This window comes from Pipistrellus kuhlii, unplaced genomic scaffold (genome assembly GCF_014108245.1).
Source record: "Pipistrellus kuhlii isolate mPipKuh1 unplaced genomic scaffold, mPipKuh1.p scaffold_m20_p_34, whole genome shotgun sequence".
Taxonomy (NCBI): Eukaryota; Metazoa; Chordata; class Mammalia; order Chiroptera; family Vespertilionidae; genus Pipistrellus; species Pipistrellus kuhlii.
Window position 1 is genome coordinate 5,883,603 of NW_023425534.1, and position 24,599 is coordinate 5,908,201.

General features: G+C 51.7%; 1 protein-coding gene across 13 annotated transcripts in view; it reads left to right on the forward strand.

Moving 5' to 3' along the window:
- The window catches only part of VPS13D (vacuolar protein sorting 13 homolog D), a 218,683-nt gene that overhangs the window by 188,759 nt on the left and 5,325 nt on the right, over window positions 1–24,599 (forward strand). For 11 of the 13 annotated variants that reach the window (XM_045570624.1, XM_036460898.2, XM_036460896.2 and 8 more), the window contains one exon: window positions 19,380–19,511. In XM_045570624.1, coding sequence (XP_045426580.1) covers window positions 19,380–19,511 — 132 coding nt within the window. Of the gene's footprint in view, window positions 1–19,379; window positions 19,512–22,513; window positions 22,922–24,599 lie in introns of those variants that run through there. The other 2 variants (XM_045570631.1, XM_045570634.1) reach the window with 1 other exon arrangement.

A 24,599-nucleotide genomic window follows, 5' to 3' on the forward strand; every position in this document is an offset into this window, starting at 1 on the left:
GGAGTTTAAAGGAAAAACCGTGTCTTTCATTTGCAGCGAGGTATGATGGGCTCTTTAAAACGCTGCTTTCATCAGCCCTATCGTTCCTGGGGCTGCAGGATGAAAGTCCGATAAGTCGGGATTATTGTCGGCTTCGGGCCTTTGAACATGAGCTCTCTCTAGATTATAAATGTTCATTTCGCGACTCGTTCCAAAGCCCATCTTCCCATTTGAACTGTTTCCAGAAATGTGGCTCCTGTGGCCTTTTGCACCCCTGGGAAGTTCTGTGTCCCTGGGCACGGGGGCTGGGTCCCGGGGGAGGCTTCCCGGCGCGGCAGCTCCTGTGGGACCCGGACTCACATAGGCCCAGGTGATGAGTGCAGCGTGCTCCGCTGAGAGCTTTTAAAGAAGCCGTCGCTGAGGTCTAATAGAGCCCAGATTCTTAACTGGGGGGGGAGGACTCGTGGAATTCTGTTATTCCCAGCGTGCCAGGGCGGAGCCGACAGAGGAGCGCAGAGCATCGTCTGATTTGCTGTGTGAAGTGATAGCAGTTCACATTCTTCTTTTTTTTATTGGTTTGTGTGTTTGTTTGATTGTTTTTAGAGAAAGAGAAAGGTGTACATTGATATTTTATTTAGTTTTAATTTGTATTTTCCTGAGAGTGATAGTGCACATTTTTTCATATGCTTTTTGGCCCTCTGTATATATTTTTTAAATATATTTTTTATTTATTTCAGAGAGAAAGTGGGGGGGGGAGAGAGAGAAACATCAATGATGAGAGAGGATCATTGATTTGGGTGCCTCCTGCATGCCCCCTACTGGGGATTAAGCCTGCAATCCGGGTATGTGCCTTTGACTGGAATCGAACCTAGGACCCTTCAGTCAGCAGGCTAATGCTCTATCCACAGAGCCAAACCAGCTAGGGCTGTGTATATTTCTTTTGTGAAGTGTTGCTTGAGAGAAACATTGATGTGAAAGAGAAACATCCATCGGTTGCCTCCCTTACATGCCCCAACCAGGGATCACACACGCAACCTAGGTGTGTGCCCTGAGCGGGAATCGAACCTGCAGCCTTTTGGTGCACAGGACGACGCTCCAACCTGCTGAGCCACCTGGCCAGGGCAGCGGTTCACATTCTTTTAAGCTGTCTTGTGGAGGGTCACTTCCTCCTCGACTCAGGTCTCCGTGGTCACAGTAACCTGTCTGGATGTTCCCTTTGGTGTCGGAGGCAGCATGGGAAGAGGACTACAAAGGGAGACCAGAGCCCTGGAGCCAGCCCTGACACTGCTCGTTTTGTGGCCCTCTATAAACAGCTTTTTATCTCCCTCAAGTCCGTCTCCCACTCCAAAGGGCAGGGGGCCTCCCTCCCCTGGCCAAGGTGAATAGCTTGTTGGGTAACTCCCTGGAAGGATGTGGGCGGGGAGGGGGAAGTGGCATTCCTGGGGCTGGCTCCACATCCACATCTGGGAGGAAGTGGGCATGGAGAAGCAGAAAGGCCAGGCGGGGGGGCCTATGAAAGCTCGGTAATGTTATCGCAAAGTACAGAGGCGGCGGCGGGCTGGTCTGAGGCGGCGTGGACCTCAGATATCCTAAGCAGCCCTGGCCCTTGCTGAACCTCATCTGGGCTTAGCTCGATTCAAATTGGTTACATCTAATCTGCCAAGGGGTGGAATCTGTGGCTCTAGCCTCCCCCTCTGACCTCACCCCTGGGCAAACTGAAGTGGCCGGACATGACTGGCGAGGCCACGGGGGAGGCTGTGAGGACAGCCTGCACAGCATACAGCATTCAGGAAAGCTGTTGTCGATGGACCATTCCCGCGCTTGGTCATTGTGGAGGTGCTTGAGTGTTCACAGTTCCATTAGCTGATGGCCACGGAATCAGCGTTTTTTTGTTTTTCTTTTAAAGAAAAAGCCTTGACTGAGGCCATTTTGCACCAAGAAGGGGTGTGTATGGTGTGAAAAAGCAGATTCCAAAACATACTTCCTTTTGATTCTCAAACTGGTATCAAATTAGTCCTCAGCCTGACCCGCAGTGCCAGCGTGGAGAGCGGGGCTGGGTGGCTGATGGAGCAGGCGATCCTGAACGCACAGGGAGCAGTGGGCAGCAGTGGCCGCTGTGCCCCGATGCCAGCAGCCTGGCTTCCCGCCCTTTGGGAGTCCGGCCTCCTGTGACTGTATGTCCTTAGAATGTGGTCCTCACAGTGACCCGGAGATGGAGAACATCCAGCAGGAATGGGGGCATCCAGGTCACCGTTTGTAAGTTCTCAGTCTGTCGCACTCTCAGGGCGGGTCCGGTTGTTCACATTTCAGTGTGTCAGAGAGAGCATCTGGGCGCACGCGTGGGCCATGCTAAGCCTCCAGGAGCCCCGCCGTTACGCACCAACACCTCACGGAGGCTGGATTCGTTTACGACTTGAGTGTAACCTACGTGATAATGTGTGTGCAAGTGCCGTGTAGATGGTCCCGGGAGATGCGAGGCCTTATGACTGAAGGTTTAATTGAACCCTGAACTTGTATATGAATACCTAGAGACAGACTGAGTGGATTACACATTTTTCTAGAGAATTTCCTCAATTAGGCTATCTCACTTTTTCTTGCCTGTTCTTTTCTGACTTGAGAGTGGTTTATTTTTAACAAATGAGGACCAATAGTATACAAGAACTATCATAGGAAAGGGGTTCTCGGTAGCAAGCTACAGTTAGTTTTCCATTCCATGGCACCTCCTGGCTACTCCCAAAAAGGTGCCGTAGCCTTTGGAATGACAGATCCATTAGCTCCTATCTGATCACCAGCCCAGGGGACGGGAAGAGGCAGAACGTGTGCAGCTTCCATTCAGAAACACTGAACCAGGAGTTGATTCAAAACAGACCCCCGGCTTCCCTCAGCTCCACCAGAGAAGCGGCCTCTCCCGGAATCGGAAAGCCTGCGTGCGTGTTGTTGCTGGTGGGGTTTCTGGTTTTATTTTCAAGCAGGCTCGGGCCCTGGGCTGGTATTGCCTCACAGTGGCCGAAGGACTCCCCTCAGAGACCGTGTCCGGTGAGGGTTGGTTTGGGTACTTTCTCTCCGTTCCTCTCCCTTCTCCTCTTGCGCTGTTACGCTGGGACTTCCCGAGGCGCCACAGACACACACGGTGGGCCCTGGGTTCATGACCCCTGGGATCCTGGGCTCCGCTCCGCTCTCTGGCCATCAGGGCATCCTCTGGGGTGAGCTGCAGGGCACCCCTCACGCCATAAGCCCTGTGCATCCGGCTGCTGCTGAGCCCTTTGTGCACTAGTTAGGCGGGAACATCGAGGATGGAGATTCTGATGCATGGGACCCTCTGCTTGATTCCGGGGGACTGAAGCTGCTGTGCATGCTCCCTCTCAGACTGTACATGCACACGCGTGTTCCCATGCACTGCCCACGTATCCCACCCTTGGCTTTCGAATGACAAATCCATTAACTCCTATCTGTCCATCAGCGCAGTGGGTAAGGAAATCTCACCAAAGGCCCGATGAGAGGGCCTAACGATCAGTTTAATCTTTTCTTATTAACACGAAAAACGCGACCAGCTCCTAGTCAGTGCCTGCACTGCCATCCCCGGGGGCCGGGTAGGCTGGGAGATGGCTGCAGAGCCACGGGGCCGGTGGTGTATGATGGGCCAGCTCGCCTCCCCAGTCCCCCAAACCCACGAGTTCACGTGGCAGCGCCGTGTGGGAGGACGTGGCCGTTGATTCACGGGAGATTTATCGGCCATCAGCCTGCAGACCGTGCTTCTGTGAGAACAGTGCAGGCCCACATTCAGGAGCAGCGCGGGGCCAAATGTCGGGGCCCAGGGCCTGCTGGGATGGGGTTTTACACTTGGGCTGTCCTTTTGCCCTTCCCCTGAACTCTCTTCATTTCAGTTGTGAGCAAACAGTCAGAGCCTGAACTAACAACCCTGCAGCCGGCCGAAGCACGGCTCGCTTACAGTACCGAACAAAGGGAGGGAGGGAGGGCCGCGTGGGCCGGCCCAGGCCGAGGAATGCGGCTTCAGGGTTCTGCTCCATAAATTTAACCAGCACGACGAAAAGGAGATAATATGAGCCTTCGTGATGATCTGAAAGGGGGAGGTTCTGTGTCCCATTGATTGCGGTCTGGCCCGGTGCCAGGCCCAAGCCTGACCGACAGTTGAACCATATCGTTAAGGCGTGTAATACAGCTCGAGTCTTGTACTGCCGCCAATGAGTACATATCCACAGGGCAAAAGTTTATAAAGAGTTGAGGCTGTCCTATTTAACCCTCTCACACTGCATGTAATGGACCCAGCTGCCATTCAGGGCTCGCCCCGCGGAGGTCAGAGAGGGGAGCCTGCGTGTCCCTTTCCCCCAGACGGCTTTGCAGGCCGGGGGAGCGGGGAGCCGCGCTGCCCGGAGGGTCACGGCTCGGTAATGTCTCCCTCCGGAGCAGCGAGGCAGTCTGCCCCCTCCCCCGGCCAGAAACGGGACACCCTCGCGCCTCAGCGAGAGGAGCTCCGTGTTTGCAGTATAATGTTGCCAGAGGAAACGGGGCTGACACAACAGGAAACCTACCCGTCTCCGAGGAGGCCGCCCCGTGGCAGAGGCGCTGGGATGCCGGCGCTGGAGCTTGTTGCCACGCTGCCACGGCCCGATGATCCCTCTCCTCTCCTTGCCCTGCAGCCTCCTTGCAGGGGTGAACGGCCTCACAGCCGAGCTGAGACGCTAGAGCAGGGCAGGTGGAGGGCTGACCCCGGAGTGGCCTGTCAGCCAGGGTGCTGCCTGTCGGGGCACCGTCCTCACCAGGGAGGGCGTGGGGAAGCCGAGGTGCTCACCGTCACCTGCATGGAATAAAGGGACAGGCACCAGGCTTTGGTGTAAGGCTGGTCAGAGGACCCTGGGGGAAAAGTGGGTGAGGGGTGGATCTGTCCACCAGCTCACCTCACCCTTTGCCAGACTGGGAACCTGCCCGTCCTTGGTCCATGCCGCCAGCAAGATTTGGTTGCTGTCACTTCCATCGAAGGTGGATCCCCATGCTTTAGATGGCGATGCTCCAGACCTGGAGTGCTTACACGCGCCACATGCTGTTTTATATGAGTGACTGCTTAATCCTCACAATGGCCCAGTGAAGTGGGCGCTGTATTTTCCCCATTTTACGGATGGGAAAGTTGAGGCACGGAGAAGTTGCAGAACTTGTCTAAGATCTCGCAGGTAGTGAGAGGGAACTAGAATCTGAACCCCAGCAGTCGACTGCAGAGCGCACACTCCTGACTTCTGTGCCGCCTCTGGGTCATCTCTCCGTCTCTCCCGTCAGAAGCTCCCATGATTTGCATCTTCCTTTTGATTCTCGGATGTGGAGGGTAGGAATCATATCTGCCTGTGAACCAGAAGGTTTGGGGAAAGATGCTAACGCTTTAGGGGAAGATACTGTAAACTTTGAACCTCATAGCGTGAAGGGTGCTTGTTGCTGGCTCACACCCTACCAGCCTAACCCAGAACCAGCCGCTGAGCTTTGTGTCCAGGAGCTGTGCTGTCTGGTCCTCTCTTCTACATACCACCCCTCCCTTTACCCCTCCTCCATCCATGAACCACGGCAGCCTTCTGTGTTCAGAGTTTGCCAGATTCACCAAAAAGCGGTCAGACATCCAGGCTCCCAACTTGTCTTTGCTCTGCCGTCCGGCCAGGTCCGTCCCCCAGCTGGTCACCTGGGAGCTCCGCCTGATGTCAAATCAGGAAGCCTCGGGAGGAGAAGGCCCCTGTGCTTGCCTTTTTTGGTGGCCAAGGATAACTGCTGTTCGTCTTGTGGGGTGGGGCCTGGGAAAGGCTGCCGGAAGTAGAGGAGACGGAGGGCTGGCCAGCGCTGAGGCTGTCGGCTCCTGTTAGTCCTGCTTCCAGGGTCAGGATGCTTGCAAAGCCTGAAACAGGCTCAGGTAGCGAGCCCCTGGCTGGAGGACTCCATGCAATGATTGCTCACCCCAAAGTCCAGCAGACCTGGGCTTCTTTTCATGGGCCACCTGTTTGGGGTTCTCTGTCGGTATTTGAGCTCTTTTGGCATCAAGGAGCTCTGCTGTGGCTAGCCTTTCAGGATGTGCAGAGAGAAATGCTAAGGGAGTGGTTAAATTGTAGAGGGAAAGGCTGCTGCTCTTTTGAATTATTTTTTGTTTAGTTTAATAAGATGCCATGAGGAAACCAGATGATCCACTAACGGGGATTTATAGAAATTCTGCTCTGCAAAAATCTGAAGGCAGAAAGGACTGGAAAATTCCAGGGCTTTATGTAACATGCAGAGGGAGATCTGGTCCCAGCTTCTTGTGTCAGTGATTCTTTGGGGAGGGGGCCATGAGGAGCCATGCCGTGCCCTGTGTGACTCACCCTCTGCATCAGTGGTGTCCTAGGACTGTCTGCTTCTCTCTGTCCCAAGGAACTTGGTCTCTGAAAAGCCACATGCCTGCCCTCCCTAACTGCCTCTGCGCCCCATCCAGAGGGGGGAACAAACCCTCGGCTGGCAGAGGCTAGAATGGAGGTCTCGTGTTCACCGTTAACACAGTGGGAAGAGATGCTGTTGCCTCCACCCCGGACAGACTCCCGGGTGCACCTACCTTTCCCAGGTGGAAGGGCTGCTGTCCCAATGCGCTGAGGCCAACTGCCAAGTCACGTGGTGGGCAGGAGCGGCGCTGGCACCAGATGTGGGGGGCCTGGCTATGCCGCCCCCTCTGTCTGCAGCGGTCTAGTGTCTTTCCTCACTGCCTCCTTGGCTCTCAGTGAATTCTAGTACATTTTGAATCCACATTTTTTCCCTGGTCCTAAAGAGGCAAGCCCAAGTCCGGCGATTTAAATGGATTCAGTCTTATGGGTCCTTGCTCCCGAGGAGGACATGTGCTCTGAAGGTTTGGTGTCAGCTCTGGCCCACGGGGTGCGCCTGATTTTTCCGAAGACATCGAAATGCACCTGAGTTGACCCCAAGTCCTTCTCTTTCGTTTTTGATTTCTCACCACCTGGACCATTAATTCTGCTGTCAAAGGGGGTGGGGAAAGGAGAACATTTCAAAGCAAAGCTAGTTGGTCTCTGAACCAGCCTGTCTGCCGGGTTGTGCTTCACCCTGAGGACAATCAGAAAGGACAGTCTCTAAGCCCCTGAAATGCAATTTCCAAAGAAACACGAACTTCACTCTAGTGGCTCCGCAGCTGGAGAGCCTCAAAACCAGTTCCAGATGTCCTCCTCGCGTTAGCAGGAAGGGGATTTCGGGCATGCTGGGGGCAGAGTGCCCTCGCTTTTACCTGCTCTTCGTTCCCCTTTGCCGTTCGTGCCTGCCTTACCGGGCTCTCTAGGAAAGGTGCTTGGAGCACCTGGGTCCGTTTTGGCTCTGCATCTCCCCTCCCACTGGTCAGTCAGGACATGCTGCTCTGCGCTGGTCAGTTTCTGCAAGAGAAGCCCTCTCGCCCACTGTTCAAGGTCAACTGGGAAAGTAAGTCAACCGGGCTGGGGAGGAGCCTCCTGCAGAACACCCTCAGGATGGAGGTAGCCTCCATCCAATGCAGGCCACCTCCGTCCAATGCAGCATGGGGCCGGGCTCCAGTCCTGGGAGAAGCAGCATCCATAGGGACGGCCCATCCATGGGCTGCCTCTGGAGAGAGCTCCCCTGGGCTCCGCTGCCCAGGAGAGAGCCGTTCCAGGTGAGGCCTGCCCGTGCAGGCTCCTCCTCTCCCAGCCTGCACGCAGCCCGGGCTGCACAGTGTGTGATGGCAGGAGTGTGTCCTCATTCATGCTTTGCTTCTTAAGTGTGCTTGAGACATTTTGGCATTTGTGCCTGACTGCTCCCTGGATCGTCTCTGTAATCCATGGCTCTATTGTTTGAGTTTAAAGGTGTGTACACATGGAAACTGTCCTGAAAATTTAAACAACATGTAAGCACGTACAGTGTAGAGACAGTATTCCAAAGACTTTGTACTTATTGTCTCTTTAATTCTCACAGCAAACTGAATAGATTGCTACTATTATTCCCATTTTGAAAAAAGAAAGTAAGAACTCAAGCCTGGCCAATAATCACCTTTTTAAAAAGCTAACCATGGTAACCATGCCAAGTTATATGCATTTGTGTCTATATGTACACACACCAAAAAAATCCTAATAGATAAAAACCCAGGGTCCATAATGACGAAAGGCTCGACCGAACACCAGAAGTCAGTCCTGCAGTCAGTGCTGGGTTGCCATGGTGGCCCAGCACTGATGGCTGAGAGGGCTACGGATCAGGTCCAGAGAGAGGCCCAGAGAGGCAGGGTGATCCGCAGCCTCCGTGGTACCTGTTGATCAGTCCTTGCCTCTCTTTTTCTCTTCAGACTTCACAGCAGCCACACCTCTTTCTTTCCAGGCCTCCCACGGGCTGCTGATCAGCCCCACCTCTCTGATTAGGCCTGGAGATTGGCCCAGAGATGCTGACTAACATAGAAACTGACCAACCAGAACCAAATTGGCAGGTAGGGGAGGGCAGTTGGGAGTGATCAGGCAGGCAGGGGAGGACCATTGGGGGCAACCAGGCCAGCAGGGGAAGTCAGTTGGGGGTGAGATCAGGCTGGCAGGGGAGGGTAGTTAGGAGCGATCAGGCAGGCAGGCAGGCAGAGGCAGCTAGAGGCAATCAGACAGTCAGGCAAAGAGATTAGGGGCAATCAGGCAGGCAGGCAGGCAGAGGGGTTAGGGGCAATCAGGGAGGCAGAGGCAGTTAGGGGTGATCAGGCAGGCAGACAGGTGAGCGATTAGGAGCCAGTGGTCCCAGATTGCGAGAGGTCATGTCTGACTGCTGGTTTAGGCCCAATCCCACAGAATCGGGAGCATAGATTGGCAGTTGGACATCCCCCAAGGGGTCTCCGATTGGAGAGGGTGCAGGCTGGGCTTTTTTCACTTAACAGTGACTCAACAATATCTTTCCATCCTGAAGTGAATCATTTTTAACACTTATATGATAATAAAGTATAATAATATACTTAACTGGTCCTTTATTGCTTTCCTTATTTTGCTATTGTAAATATCTTTTACATATATCTTTTCATATGTGTCTAGTTCTCCATTTTAAAAATAAAATTGCTGGGATAGAGGGTGTATACATTTTCTGTTTTGAAACACAAATGTCACAAATCGCCTTCTAGGAAGTTGGAGCAACTTGAGAACTCTCACCCACAGGCTTGGGAGGCCCCTTTCTGCAGTCCTGGCTCTTCACTCAGAATCCAGCGGGAGTTTTGTGAAGTGGATACGGTACTAAGTGCTGGGCATTGTCACTCGGCTAAGTCTGCCAATGTGAGAGCATGTCTGTTTTGCTGCTTAGACTTCTTTGATAAATAGAAGGGTTAAGTCATCTTTTCCTATTTCAGTTGGCATTTAGATTTCTTCTTTTGTGAATTATCTGCATATTTTCTTCACCCCAATCCTTTTAGCCCCCTTGAGGTCAGAATTTATCTTCCCTTTTAGTGTGTTTTTTCATTTATTCTCATCCTGCCTTGGTCCAATAGTTGTCATTTCCTTACTTTCTCATCCATATTAGTACATACCTTTTCTGCAGGTATTAATGAAAGTGAGATTAGTCACCTGGACTATTTCACTCGTGTGAGTTAAAGCTGCATCGTGATTGCTAAAGGAACGCTGTCACTGTTCATGGTTCTTCAGCTGGTGGCTTTAGCATCGAGAGTGGGGCTTCAGTACATGTGCTTGAGTTATATGTGGTGTGGTCTGTTAACTGGCTCTTATCTTGCTGTTTGTTTCCTTCTCATTCTTAGTTTTTAACATTAATTCCTGTGAAAACTTGGCAGGTTGGGCCCTGGCCGGTAGCTCAGTGGTTAGAGCATTGGCCCTCACACCAAAGGAGAGGTTCAAGGGTTTGATTCCCAGTCAAGGGCATGTACAATGGGTTGCAGGTTCATTCCTCAGCCCTGGACAAGGTGCAAGCGGGAGGCAACTAATCAATGTGTCTCTCTCACATCCATGCTTCTCCATCTTTCTCTCTTCCTCCTCTCTCCCTGCCCTTCCACTCTATCTGAAAGCAATGGGAAGTATCATCGGGGAGGATTAAAACAACAAAAACGTGGCAGGTTGGTGCTGATGCTGTGCATTGTTTTAGTAATGGAAATCTTGCTCTGTTGTTAGGCGGGGCTCTCCGTGAAGCCGGTCACCCGAGCTGGCCCATCCTACCCTCTGTAGTGTGGGTGCCAGGGTCTAGGTTTCTCTCACAGTCATTGCAAGGATGTAAGTTTTGGCTTCTCAATTGCCTTGTAAGCTTTTCGGGGTCACACTAGTGCCTTCTTTGGGGGCCTCCAGCATCTCCAGAATGCTTACTGCAGTGATGGATTCAGTGTTAGATTTTAGTTCACAGTCATGCTGCTTGTAAGTGTGCTGAGTCCCAGAGCGTCAGCAAAACCCAAGCCCAGGTTTGTCTTTGCCCCTTACCAGCGGAATGGCCTTGGACGGACTTCACAATCTCTCTCAGGCCCGGCTTCCTCCTCCATGAAACGCAGTGCTAATAACACACTTCCGTACTGAGTGCTGTGACGTCTGTGCCCCGGGCACAGTCAGCTCCGCAGTCGTAGCTGTAGAGACGTCTGGTGGCCCCCAGTCTCAGCTCTGGCGTCTCTCCCTAACGCTGATGGAAACATACAGATCTGGGGGAGCTGCTTGAGGTGGCAGTGCACTGCGTTTTCCCATGTCTCTGAGGCTCCCCCGCCCTCTGCCTACAGACCCTATAGAGGCTGAATCTGGTTTCCCCCCCCTACACGGAGCCTTCTAATCATTCAGGGGCTTAGCACAGCGCCACAAGTTTAAAGCATGCCAAGTTCCCTCAAAGGCTCTGCCAATGTTTCTTAAATGGGAGTATGCGTGCCTGCATGCGTGCACACACACGTGCATATATGTGTGAGCGTGTGTGTGCATTTGCGTGTAAAATGTTTGGAAGAAGTAAAGATGGGATCAGATTTTGCCTGGCACCACAACTAACATCGCTAGTAGCCCCTAAGCATTCTGCCAAATGGACTCTAATTGGTTTCCTTTCGTTCTATTTTTATTTTGTAGGCCTTTAATGTATAGGGAGCCAACCCCTTCAAACGAGACATTCTGTCATTACAACATGTTATTTAGTTTAACCGCCACGGGTCCAGCTCAGCCACACTGAGGATGGGGAAGGAGGGTTCTGAGCCGTGGCTGTCCCCAGCCTGACCACAGTGGTGACCCACAGTCTGCCATGCACATGTCCCAGGACTGAGCAGGCCGCTCGATCTGTGCGTCGTGGGCTCGGCATTCCCCCGCCTGGTGCAGCGCCGGCCCCTCCGGGCTGCCTCGGTGGCCCTGCCGTGGCACGCAGCAGGAGCGCCCTTCTGGCCCACGTCACCCTGGTGTGCTGATTAGACGGGAATCAGCAAGTCTGTTGAGCACACATTTAATGTGACACAGATGTGGGACATACTGCAGATCTTTCTGCTTTGCGAATTTTCAGCTTTTTGCATTTCATCAGCGTTGCTTATTATTTACAGAATGTAACTCGAGACAGCAGAACAGATTGTAGTTTTTATAAAAGGTTTAGGGGGTGACGGGGCCTCGGGGGATCTGGGAGAAAAAAAATCCAGTAGTGCGGAATGTTTGCTGTCCAGACCAAACAAACCAGTTTGCCAAGGGTTGATGGACTGTGGCAATCAGTCCCATTCATGTTCACGCTGGGGCGCTTAATTATAAGGCAGCTCGGGCCTTCTTATCGCCAGGTGAACAATAACCTTTTGTCACCAGAGTGAACGTCATGGCACCGGGCAGAGACGTAGCCCACTTAGAGGCACCGCAGGGTGCCAGGTCTGCTCAGCTTCCTTCCTGTCCAAAGGGAAAGACCGCCCCAGAGCCAGTCCCCATTCAGACAGAGGGGCGTGCTCCGTGCCTCATTGCTCTGGCTTCATACCCGGGCCCTGTGGCAAAAGCCAGAACAAAGAATAATCAAGATACTCTTGAGGGCATTAGGATAATGGGCCAGAGCCAGGATGACCAAGGTCAAGGAGAAGGTGCCATCTCTTGGTTGTAGAGGGGCAGGTTTGACTGGTGGTGGCTTTGGCATCTTGAGAAAGCTTGGCCAGGGTTACATTTGAAGACAAAGAATAAGAATGCACCAGTTGGCCAAAGGGAGATAAGGAGTAGGTGATTGGTGGGCATCTTTGTTTCTAGGTCAAAAAGAACCTAAAAGTTGGGATTAGAAGAATGAGAGCCGTACAGGAAAAACCCTTGGGAGAAGTTGGTGGCGTTTGAGCCAGTGCAGAGAGTCCCTCCTCAGGAGGTTCTGAGCTGCTTACGGGTCGAGATGGGGTTGGACCCTCCACAGGGAGCCAGACCCCTGGGCCCCACTGCTCTTTCCTCTCCTGGACAAGTGCCGCCGGGCGTGGGCCAGTTGTCCTGGGGGAACACAACCTAGTTGTGACCTCGGTCAATAACTTTCTAGTGCCACTCCTCCATGGGATCTGCAGCATGCTTATGCTCCAGGGGTTCCTGGGTCAGTCCAAACCCCTAGTCTGTCTCTGAGGAGGAGGAGGAGGAGCAGGAGCAGAAGGTGGAGGAAGAGGAGCCCACAACAGGCTGCCTCCACTCTCTTGACTTCAGAGGTGGCCCCTGGGGCTCTTCTGCCCAGTTGTAATCCAGGCTTGTGGCCGCTGGTCTGTTCCTTTCTGGTGTGTGTGTCGCGCATCCGCTGTGTGCCAGCACTGCTCCAGGGGCTGGAGCACAACAACGCAGAGAAGAGACTAGAACTGGCCGCACGAGGCCTCCATTCCGCTCTCACCAGACTGTCCAGGCCTCGCCCAGGTTCAGTACGAGAGCCCCTCCCTGGAGAAAGTTGGGGCTGGAGAGGGCGGGCCACTGGCAGGCTCTGTGACCCTCCTCCCGGGGTCTCAGTTTGTCCCTCTCCACCCAAAGGCTGACCTCAGGGCTGACACTGATCCTGTCCACCCAGTGAGGGTGGCGGCTGTGCGCACGCTCTCATTCCTGGGGCAGTTGTACATTTCAGTGGCCTGGTCCATTGTGAAGCGTCTTCTCCTTTTGCACCTCGTTTGTTTGATAGTAAAAGCTTGTGTAAAAAGCCCGGCCTGAATGAAAGGGTAGGTAGTCTTGAAAAAGCCACAAACCACAAAGCGGGCCCCTTGGCGGCTGCAGCACCCCCAGACCTGCTCAGCTTCGGTCCTGAGGGGGTCCCTTCACGCACTGAGTGTGGAGGCCCCCAGGGCAGGTGCTGAGGACAGACAACCAGCCCTTCAGTCGGCATCTCATTTTCAGGGTGGATGGCTTCAGGCTGCCTTTCATACTCCACTCAGAGCAGGCTCTCCCCGGAAAACCTCTGCGATGGTGAATTTGCAAATGGCCGTATGCTAGAGCGCTGGTCATTCCAGTCCGAGGAATTGGGCATTCGGTATCATTTCTCGAGCTGCTAGGCTGCTTAGCTGTAGCTCCTGAAAAAAAAGTTTAAGTAAGCAAGCTCTGGGCGGGGCAGGCCAACTGAGTGAGCGCCGTGAAGCGAGGTGCTGGCTCCTTAGAAAAGCCGAGTGTCCAGACACCCGCTGTGCCCTGGCACGTGGGGAAGCCAGGGTCCACAGTGAGCCCTCAGACGCAAACTTCACACCACGTTTTAAGTTTTGCACTGAGGTGTTTTAAACTGACTTGACGTACAATGATTGTGAATAAGGGCAGGAGAAAGGAGATAACATTTATGACACCTACTGTGTGCTCTGTGCTGGGCACTTTTCACATATCATCTCAATATGATCAATAAGTATTCTATTCTCATTTATTGATAAGGGAACTGAGGCTGAGAGCAGCTCCATCAGGATCACTTGGCTAACAAGCGGCTGGACTGTGATTTCCCTCTGTCAGTTTCTTTCCAAAGCCTTATGTTCTTCTCGTACCACACACTCCTAAACTCTATCTCCTTAGTAAGATCAACTGTTTGTTGCTCTGGACAGTGTGGCTCAGTTGGTTGGAGCGTCTACCCCTGACCGAAGGGTTGCAGGTTCAATTTCCAGTCAGTGTACGTAACCTAGGCCCTGGGTTCGATCCCCAGTTGGGGCAGCTTCGAAAGGCAACTGATCAATATTCCTCTCCCTCCTCTCCCTTCCTCTCTCTAAAATCATTTTTTTTTTTAAGCGAGATCAACTTTGGGGGAAGATAGATAACATACTTAATTATTTTTTAAATTATGTAATCGTTTTCTAGAAATCGACCTGAAAATATCTGGGGTTTTTTTTTAAGTCAGTTTGTTATCATTAGAATTTGTACTTAATAGCCACAGAGTCACGTTTACCAGAAATTGTATATTTTGGCCCATGTGAAGTATCTTCAGATTGGCATTAAAAGTGACGGTTCAGCAGGGAGCTTGGCCATGGCTGAAGGGTTCCTGTACACATCTGACTCAGTGGTGGACCAGAACACAAATTAAGCGTGCTTGCGTTTGTAAAATACCTCACTTTTAAGTTGCAAGCCTCTTTATCAGTTGTCTTCTATTTTTTTTTTTTTTTTTTTTTTTTTTAAAGCACGGCCTCCCCAGAATGCATGCAGAAGTGAGGCGTTTGGGAAATCCAGCTCGGTCAGGTGTAACCTCACTGTGACGTTGTCCCCTTGGTTGGAATTCTTTTTGAAGCCAGTCTGCTCTGCCCTTCCCCCATCCCCGTGAGCAGGCAGGCTCCCCTCCAGGCAGTTCCTTAACAAGTAGTAGTAGTTCTGTTCTTAGATTGAAATCCCGGTAGGCATGTCTGTGGCATTAGCCCTACCTGCTGTCACAGTTGCAGTGTCATGGGGTCCCCAAAATATGTGTTAGGTTCTAGGAAGCCTTGACCCCTATAAACAAGTCAGGTGTGAATCCCACTGATGGGAGAAAATTCAGCCCAGGAAATGTCTCCCCCCACCGCAGGATGTCAAATTCCTAAAACGTACAGCGACAGTAATAGAATTTCTAACAATACGATCCAACATCTTTCCCACATTCGCAATTGTGACCATACAATGTGGGAATTTATGTGTTGTTACACAACTGACTTCAGAACTCTAGGGAGAGGTGAGGAGAATGTTGTTAACAAGAAAGCAAGGGGAAGGGGAATGTTTTAGTTTGAAGCCAGTTCCCCAGTAAGAAAACTATGTTGGACGTTGGACCCAGCTACCTTGGGCTTCAGCCACCTGGGCTAGGCTGGAGCCCTTCACTCGTACCCAAGGCCCCCTCTGCGGAGGAGCGTCATTGCTGTCGTCGTCATAGGCAGCATGCTAGTGAGTGTTGGCTATGCACCAAGTCTTGTTTGTTTGAAACATATTCATGAGTTGACTTACTCCTCACAACAATCCCATCGTTATCCCCGTTTTACAGATGAGGAAGCCAAGGCTCCAAGAAGTTACACAACTTCCCGTATGTCTAAGGTGACCAGACCCCGCTTTTAGCGGGACCGTCCCACTTTTTAACCATTTGTCCCGCGGCATTTTAAAAAGTCCGGTTTTTGGAAAGATTCTTTTAAATCTTTTGGACTTTTTTAAAACACCTCCGGACGCGGGACAAGTGGTTCAAAGTGGGATGTCTGCTCACCTTACATATGTCCCAGTTTGTAAATGGGGAAACGGGGGGCTCAGCCCCAGGCCGCCCCACCCTGGAGCCTGTCCTCACAGCCCTCGCTGCCTGTTTCTGTTCATCTCCTCCATTGGGTTCCATGAGGCCCCTGGCAGCGTGGTTCCTGTCTGTCTTTCGAGCCAGGTGCTGGCCTGGGCACATGCTCAGGAAGAGTCCATTGCATGGGTGGGCGCTGGGGCAGAGGCGGCACAAGCCGTTCTCAGGCCCTGAGCAGGGCTGTTTTCTGGCCGCTCGGTTTGGATCCTCCGTAGCTTCCTTTAGGAGCCAATCTCGACTGCCATGGGGTTCCTTTCTGCCCAGCCTGGCTTTGTGTTCAAAATCCAAGCTGTCATAGGGATTTGGTAGATTTCTTGGTTCAAGATTTAACAGTCGGAGCTCAGTAGTTATTAACCCTATGTGTCCAGTACCCTCCCTGTGTAGGTTCTAGAAAGTGGGTTTCTGTTTGTAAACCAAGCCGAACTCTAGGCTTCCCTCCAGGAGAGCCGGCATTGGTGTGGCTACTTTTCCCTTACGCCGGGGAGGGGCTGCAGCAGGGCGGAGGCCTGTAGGCCCGAGGTCAGAGGTAGCTGGTGGCACGCAGGCTTCTCCGCCTTCTAGCCACTGTCTATCCGGCAGTGCTACCAGGGGAAGCTTACCCACCGCACTCTGAGCAGAGTACTGTTCAGACTATTGAGTTCCTTTCGAGACTGACACACGCTTGATGGAACCATTCAGTCAAGAATCCTGGTGTCTTGGAACTGTTAGCCATTAGCCATATCTGAAGAGATGGTCTGGGTTGACTTGCTGTTTGTTCGCAGCCTATTTGTGCCATCAAACAAGTAGAGATAGATAGAGATTAGATATAGAAGTAAGAGATTTAATTACAACAAAAATCTTGGGCGCACACGTGAAGTAGATGCAGGCACCATCCATCACTCGTTGGGGTCAGTACTCAGGGCGCCTGAGGAAGATGGCATTATCAGCACAATAAACAGTCTGTCGTGCAGGGAAGTCCCCTGTTTGGCACACACTTTCTCCTCCTCTGCGATTGTTTTTGAAACTCATTGGGTTGATAGACATTGGCCATGACAGATTTCTCAGCCTACTGATAGCTTCAGCTGTACAGGGTATGTGTATGTGTGTACAACATCTGTCTTCAACTAATGGAACTATGACATAGTTACTCATCGTGTGAGCGAAGAACAAATAATGGCCAGCCAACTATTGACCCTGGGCTGAAAGGCGAGCTCAGCCAAGTGGAACCAGTCAGGTCTTCCTGTGTCACCTTGTTTGGGTTTGTTGTTGCCTGAGGAGGATGACAGGACTGTTTTCATTGCTCTGATCCTCGGCCGGGGCCTCCGTGTGTGTCAGAGAGCAGCGGCCAGGCGCGGACTTGGGCATTGATCTCTCTCGCCGGCGGATATCTGCAGCGTATCAGCCACTGTATCAGCAGCCCTTCCCCGGGGAGCCCCGTCCGTGCTGCGCAGCCGACTCCCTGACGTGCTCGTGGAGTTCAAAGCCCGGGTTGGTTTGGTGCTGACATTTTGGATTAGCTGGTTGACTGGAAGGCCTGCTTCTTTCTATACACTGTGAAATTTGTAAACCGCAGCCGCCGAGGGCTTAAAATGGCCGAGCAGCCCCCAGCTGGCAGCAATTAAGTACACCACAGACCTCTGGCTAAACAAAGGTTCGTGGAGTCAGAGTTGCTGCATGTGCGCTAGCAGACCCGTGCTGTAAACTACCTTTTATGTCCAGGTTAGTTAGCAAGAGGTGCTGTCAGCTGCCGAGAGGTGAGTGGGTGGAGTGTTGCCACCTCTTGTTTAATGATCTGTTATCGGCAGGATGTAGTGCCAGACCTGCCCTAGAAGCAGCCAGTCTGCTGGACAGTAGGGGTGAGGGTGAGGGTGAAGAAAGGAGCAGGCCAGCAGGGGAGGCCCGAGGGAGGGGGGGTCCCCTCAGTGGTGACCTGAGATCCTGGCAGGGATCTTTCCGTTCTGGTGCCCATGGGCAGTTGCTAGCCACTTGGCTTTGTTATTGGACACCATTACCCTTTAGGTAGAGCAGAGAGAGTGGGAATGAGAGGACAGTATGGTGCCATTTTATACCCATTCATGCAGCCAAAGCTGGTGGTGATGTGCTGAGAGGCACGCTGATTGCCATCGCCCATTGTCCAAGGCTGTGCAAGATGTGGGCTCCCAGGGCTCGCCTCTCCTCGGCCTCTCTGGCTCCGGGGTCCCCTCAGAGGAGGTTAGGGCTCCAAGTAAGTTTCCTCTCCTTGGGGGCATGTTCTTCCCACTTCCGTTTCTTATGAGGGAAGTACACGTGTCAGCGGAGCCATAGCTTCATGGCTTTGTGCCAGGCTTCTCCTTTGCTTTGAAGATTAGTGAACGGGACAGACCCACCCCGGCCCTTTCCGTCGGGAGTTGGGGTTCTAGCTGGTTTTCATTTTACCTTGACTGTGTTGACTCTCAGAGCCCAGACTCAATCTTCTAGCTCTCCACCGATTTGCGTGTGGTCTTTGCTTTCTTAACTCAGTGGTCACAGTGGCCCCTATCCCTGCCCCCACCCCACACACATTCATTTACTCACTCATCTAAGGTGCATTGCTTCTCCCCCGGGAACCGGGCACTATCCAAGACAAAATCCTTCTCTCATGGCGCTTACATTCCTGGTGCGTGCCACGCAGGGAGCAAACATTTTATCTAAGTGAGATGTGAAGCAAACATGTTTGGAGCACGTGACTAATGGTATATGACTGTATTCTGTATTCAGTCCCATCGCTGAGGAGAGTGGGCCAGGGGGCAGTAGAATAAGGTGTGAGCGGAGCAGAGTGCAGGCCTGCCCAGGGGGTTTGCATTTGCCCCAGGCTTGCAGCTACCCCATTGGGGTAGCGTGCCAACTCTCTGCCCATATTATGATCCCAATTGGCCCCCCGGGGCACTCGTCACCCTCACAAGGACCTGGTTCTGAAGCGCCAACTCGGGGTGCAAGCCTGTGCCTCTTCTTGATGTGTCTAGAGGGGTGCTGTGCTTTGGAGGAATCCAGGAACAAATAATGAAAAGAACAGCAAGTACAAGGCCGGCACACTCTTATCAGTCATCTGAAATATGCACAGCCTTTCCAAGGCAAATACGGACTCCTGTTCCTAGGAAAACACCAGAAAGCACTTATCAGTTACCCTGTGTGTGGTTTGTGGACAGAGACAACATCACTGCCCCGAAAGCCATGCAAAGCAGATTCCTCCGGGCAGCGCACGCGGAGGGGCCTGAGTGAGAGCCACTGCAGGACGCAGGCTGTAGCCCGGGGCCGTCCACGGAGCTCTCTTCCCCCACGTGATTCCCGGGCCCCTCACGCTGTCCCCAGCAGCTGGGCACGTGCTTTTAAATACCCACAGTCCGTCACTCCTCTCCCCGACCCCAGCAAGTCTGGAGGTGCCCGGGTGGAAGTCCGGTAGTGATGACCACAGCAGACACAGCCACTGCCGGCGGGCAGCCTCGTTCTGTCAGGCACAGGCTGGTCGGGCATTATTTTATTTGATCTTCACAGCAGTCCCACGAGGCAGCGGGCAGCACCCATTTTACAGAGAAAACTGGAACCAAGGGTTAGAGAAGTTAACCGACCTGTCCATTCTCACACAGCCAGGAGATGGCAAAAGCAAAGTTTTAATTCAAAATTGGTGTCTTTAACCCCAATCTCATTGTACATCACAGCGAATCCTGTGGCTTGGTTCAGTCACTAAATGTGGAGTGTGTGTTGCCATAAGTAATGGGTTTGTCTTAGATGAAGCTGGGAATCATTTTAACACCTAACCTCTGCTTTGTGTCCATTTCCCCTCGCAGGACGCAGGCGCAGAGGGTGCGGAAGCCGCGGTGCTGCACGGGGCCCCAGGGGCTGCTGCCCCGCTACTCGGAGAGCCAGGCCGAGGGGCAGGAGCAGCTCTTCAAGCTGACGGACAACATACAGGACGAGTTGTAAGTGGGGGCCCGGCGTGTTGGTCACCGAGTTGTCTTTTCCGTCTCTGAGGCTGAGAAGTTCCCATCTGACCCCAGTGTCGTCATGACTCTTAGACCTTGGAACTGGTCAGAGATTCCGAGGCCCAAAGGTTTCAGAGGTTCAATAAGCCACTTGAAAACAGCCTTCTACTGCAAGCTGTGCTTCTCAAACTGAGTTTCAGAGTGAGGCCGTCATGTTTTAGTATTTCTAGAAAATGGCAGGTTTTTTCTAAAATCAAAGAGAGACGATAATAAAATACTCTCAATTTTAAGGTGTTTTGTTTCCACCTGTAAAATTGACTTAAACTTTAGTGTTCTAGTGTTTGCTGCTGAAAGCTAGTGGAACAAGGCAGATAAGCCAATAATAACTAGTAGCTGAAAATACGGGGAATGCAATTTTCTTACAATTGTTTTGTTACTCTTTGAATGAGCAGCCTTCTATTCCTGGGATCTTGTAGTATTTTAAACTAGTGAAATTTTTTCGAGTTGATAGGATAGAATTCAGTATATCACTATTTTAGGATATTCTCCGGAGACTTTTCATAGAAATGCTCGCTAGCCTAAGTGTTAGAGCCACCAGCCCAGAGAAAGCAGTTAGTTATGCCTGATGAGTAGCAAAATGCTAGTTTAATTTATTGTATTTACTTTTTATCCTTAACCGGGGATATGTTTACGGGTCTTTATTTAAGAGAGAGAGAGAAACATTGGTCATTTGCCTCATATAGGTGCCCAAATTGGGGATCAAACCCACAACCTAGGTATGTACCCTGACCAGGAATAGACCACTGCCTTTTTGGCGTATGGGATGACACTCCAAACAGCTGACCCACCCCCACCCGTTACCACCCGCCCCGGGCCCCCCATCCCCCATCCCTGGCCAGTGCTAGTTTAATTTCTTTCAATGCTTATGTTTCACTTTAAGATAGGGGTGTCGAACTCAATCAGAGAAGGGGCCAAAATCTAAAATCCAGCCTAAATCGAGGGCCGAATGGTTTACTGAACAGTCATAAACTGTCATTGTGATGGAAACGCAGCAGAGTGCAGTGATGACAGCGCGGTGCGGGCCACATTACAAGGCCTGGCGGGACGGATTTGGCCCGCAGGCCTTGTGTTTGACACATGTGCTTTAAGATAAAGCAAACGAGGGAAGTTTCTGAGGGCGGTGGCTGCTTTCTGTTGGTGGATAAGTGTCCGAAGCAGAGGCTAACTCTGAGGATAGCCTTCGGTGTCATTGGTGAGACAGTGGCATACTAACCCCATCTCATATTTCTGTAGCAGCAGGCAAATGCAGAATTCATTTGCTGCCTGCTGGATAGGATGGCACCTCCCTGGATGTGTTTGGTGTAACACACGCCCTCTGCCGTGTTCCTGGAAGGTCTTTTGATGGAGATGCATTACATTGTCTCAGTCAGCTCTGGTTGCTGTGACAAAACACCATAGACAGAGTGGCTTAAACAATACATGTATTTTCTTATACTTTTGGAAGTTGGGGAGTCCAAGGTCAAGGTGATGCCTGATTTAATTACTGGTGAAGGCTCTCTTCTTGGCTTGCAGGTGGCCACCTTCTTGCTGTGGGTGTGGCCCAGGAAAGAGAATGAGATCTCTGTCTGGTGTCTCTCATAAGAACACTAACCCTGTAGGATCAGGGCCTCACCCTTATAACCTCATTTGACCTTAATTACTTTCATACTCCAAACAGTCACATTGGGGTGAGGGTTTCAACATAGGAATCAAAGGGGAACTTAATTCAGTCCATGGCAGGCATCATTCGTACGTTCTGTTCTTTTAGTCCAGCCTCAGCCCTGGCCATCACTCCAATATTCAGAATCCTAATGGGGTCTCACTCCAGGCATGTCTGTATATTCCTGCTTCCTTGTGGTGAGGATTTGGTGATGCAGCTGCTCTTTATACCACTTTTTAAAAAATATATATATTTTATTTATTTCAGAGAGGAAGGGAGAGAGAGAGATAGAAACACCAATCATTGATCAACTGCCTCCTGCACGCCCCATACTAGGAATCAAGCCCTCAACCCAGGCATTGTACCCTGATCAGGAATCAAATCATGATTTCCTGGTCCGTAGGTCAGTGCTCAGCCACTGAGCCATGCCAGCCCGGCTATGCCACTTTTCTGGTAGGACTTTGGCCTTAGGATAGAAGGCCCAAAAGCCATCCTTCAGGTTCAGCCTGGCAAGGGCAGAGGCTGCTAGAATGGTGACCCCAGGAGGGCAGGGAGCTGTGTCTGGCCCATTCTCGGAAGAGCCCTCAGCCCCTGGAATGGCACGTCACGGGCGCTCAGGAAAGTGTGTGTGGCTGCCGTTTACCATGATATTAATGTTCACTTTTCCTTTGGAGCAGCATCAGAGGCTGAGATTATAAACTACTGTACATTGTGCATTTAATTCCGTCTCTAGTCCTTGCAAAATTCATTTTCGCTAGAATGACATGTGCCAGGAGTTCAGGGAGAAAGGAGCCACACCCCCTGAGAACAGCCATGGCAAACTGGAAACGGGAATCCGAGTGGAGTTGGTAAAATAGATTTCCTGAAACTCTTGAAATTCTTGGGAACTGTGGGAAGAGATTGGCATGAATGAAGTTTGGCTGAAGATGAAAACCATGTGTGTCCACGCACGTGGGGTCAATCGCACCGGTGAGTGTGGAAGGAGGCAGGTGCCCACGGCCTTGTTCTGTGCGAGGAGTCGCCGCCAGGGACGCGACGGGGTTCCTCTGATGTGTCCTCAGCTGCCAGGCAGGGTCCCCACGGCGACAGGAGTATTAGAATCACCACTTTGCAAGAAAGGGCTTTTCAGGAAAAGCACACGAGAGCCAATTACACCTCTGACTTTTATCCTAGAATTGTAATTAAGAACATGTTTACAGACCTAATTATTTGCATATTTTCCTTCAGAGTTAACCCCTTAAAAGGATCTTTAATACCTTGCTCTACTGTTCTAACTAAATGTTTCCACATTTTTTTCCAGTTAAACTCACTGTTTCACTTCTGGAAAATATTGTGTAATTACTTCCTGATGCAGCGAAAACCCCACAAAGTCCCAGCGCCATGGTTACTTCAGCTCTGTGCTCCCCGATCAAGTTTCATCCCGTTTTTTTTTTTTTTCTTCATGTTATTTAATTAATTAGTATTAAAAAGATAGTTACTGACATGCGGCTGAAGGTCTGGCCAGCTGCGGAGGCTTTAGTTTAGAATGAACCGAATATGTCTCTGGTATGTTGCAGAATTACCATGGCTTCCCATTTTTCTCAATTTGGGTTTTGAAATAGGATCCCTCTGGCTTAAGCTGATGTCCAAGTAAAATTTGTCCTATCTGATTAAATTGATTTTTCAATTTAATTGGTATCTATCTGTATCCAGAAACCTCATTTTCTTTTTTTTTAAAAATAAATAAATAAAAGTAGCTATTTTATTTCTAATCTTTCACCTCAGACCAAGTTACGTACAGAAACATATAAAAAATGAAACAAACATAGCCTGTAGACCCACAATGAGCTAAGTCCTTGCTCTTTTGGATGAAATAAGCTCACGCATGGCTAGCAAGTTCAGAGCGCACAGGAAGAAATAAAACCCAGCGTAACCTTCCCCCCTTGCCCCTCTGTGAATGTAATGTTTATGGTATTTGTGTCTTGCCTGTCCTTCTTGAGACATCGCAGAGAGAGAGAGCAAGCGGGAAGATTTGTTTGAGCACAGGTCAGAGTGTTGACTCTAATAGCACGTAATTATAAATACAAAGCTCATAGTAAAAACAAGACAGGTCCTTGTGAGGCAGGGATAGCGTTTATGGCTTCCTTTTCCAAACCAGGAAATAATCTATCATAACCATTGACACCTAGGGCATGCTTTGACATGCCACTGAATTAAAACTTTCACGTGGTAGCTTTTCCAACTGTCCTGACCCAGGTTCAGGACTTGCTAAGTCTCTGATGCATAAACTCGGGAGTCCTGAGGGAGTGCTTTACCTTTACCACAGGGTAGACTGCAGCCAGCATGCCATTGACCTTGCGATGCCATTTCATTGCCATTTTCTGAGACAACCGAGCACGGACACTTACTGAGTCCCACTGTGCAGGGACGAGTCAGGCTTGGCTGTTTCCTGGGCACGTTTACAGTCCAGCAGGGGAACAGACGGTATCACCAGCTATCTGTGACACATGACTGCTTTTAGAACGGAAGTGTGAGCCGTGTGTTCCGGGCCACCGGGAAGTGATCCGTTCCGCCTGGAAAGCTGGGGGATGGGGGCTGAGGGCCATGCTGGCCCCGCAGGCTGAGGAGGGAGGTGCTGCAGGAGAAGGTCCCGTTGCCCATGCGGCCTGGAGAAGGCGTACCACCTGCCACCGGGGCGAGTTCGGGCTGGTGTTGCGATGCCGCCGGGCCACTGAGAAAACCCCGGGGTCTGGGGGATGTCCGGGTGCCCGAGCTCCCAGCCTTCCTTTCTCTCTGAAGAAACTTTCAGACACTGTCTCGAGCCAGCGTTACTCTTCCTCTCCGCACAGGAGCGTTAAAGTAAGCCTTTTCACGGAAGCCTAAAAGCCTGTTTTGTGTGGGATCAGTAAGGAGCTGGCTGTACCTACAGAACCTGAGAGTTCCGGACCCGCTGCTCCCGGTGCTCATGTCTGAGGGGTGGCCCCATCCCAGCTCTGTTTCTCCACCTCCTTTTCTTCCCCGTCCCGGCGTCCCCAGCAGGTCAGAGGTGAGCAGGATGCACTCAGGACCCCCAGAGACCCGGTGGCTGTCGTTGTGTCCGCCTCGGGTGTCCCAGCGTCACGCCCCTGTGGGCCGAGCAGCCCTGTGGGAAGCAGCGCGGTGACACGGGTCTGACTCAGCGGGCGCACAGCGGGGAAGCTGTGGAGGCAGGCCCCCCGCGGGGGGATGGCCAGGAAGGGAGGTGCTGGCAGCGGAGCCCGCCCGGAGCACTACTGAGCCTGGCTTCTCTTACACCCCGACTTTAGGCTCCTTTCTGGCAGTGACGAGTTTGGGGTCGGTCTCCATTACCAGGGAGAAGCCCTCATCTTGAGCTCAGTTTTCAATTATTCTTCCATGTGGTTTCCAGA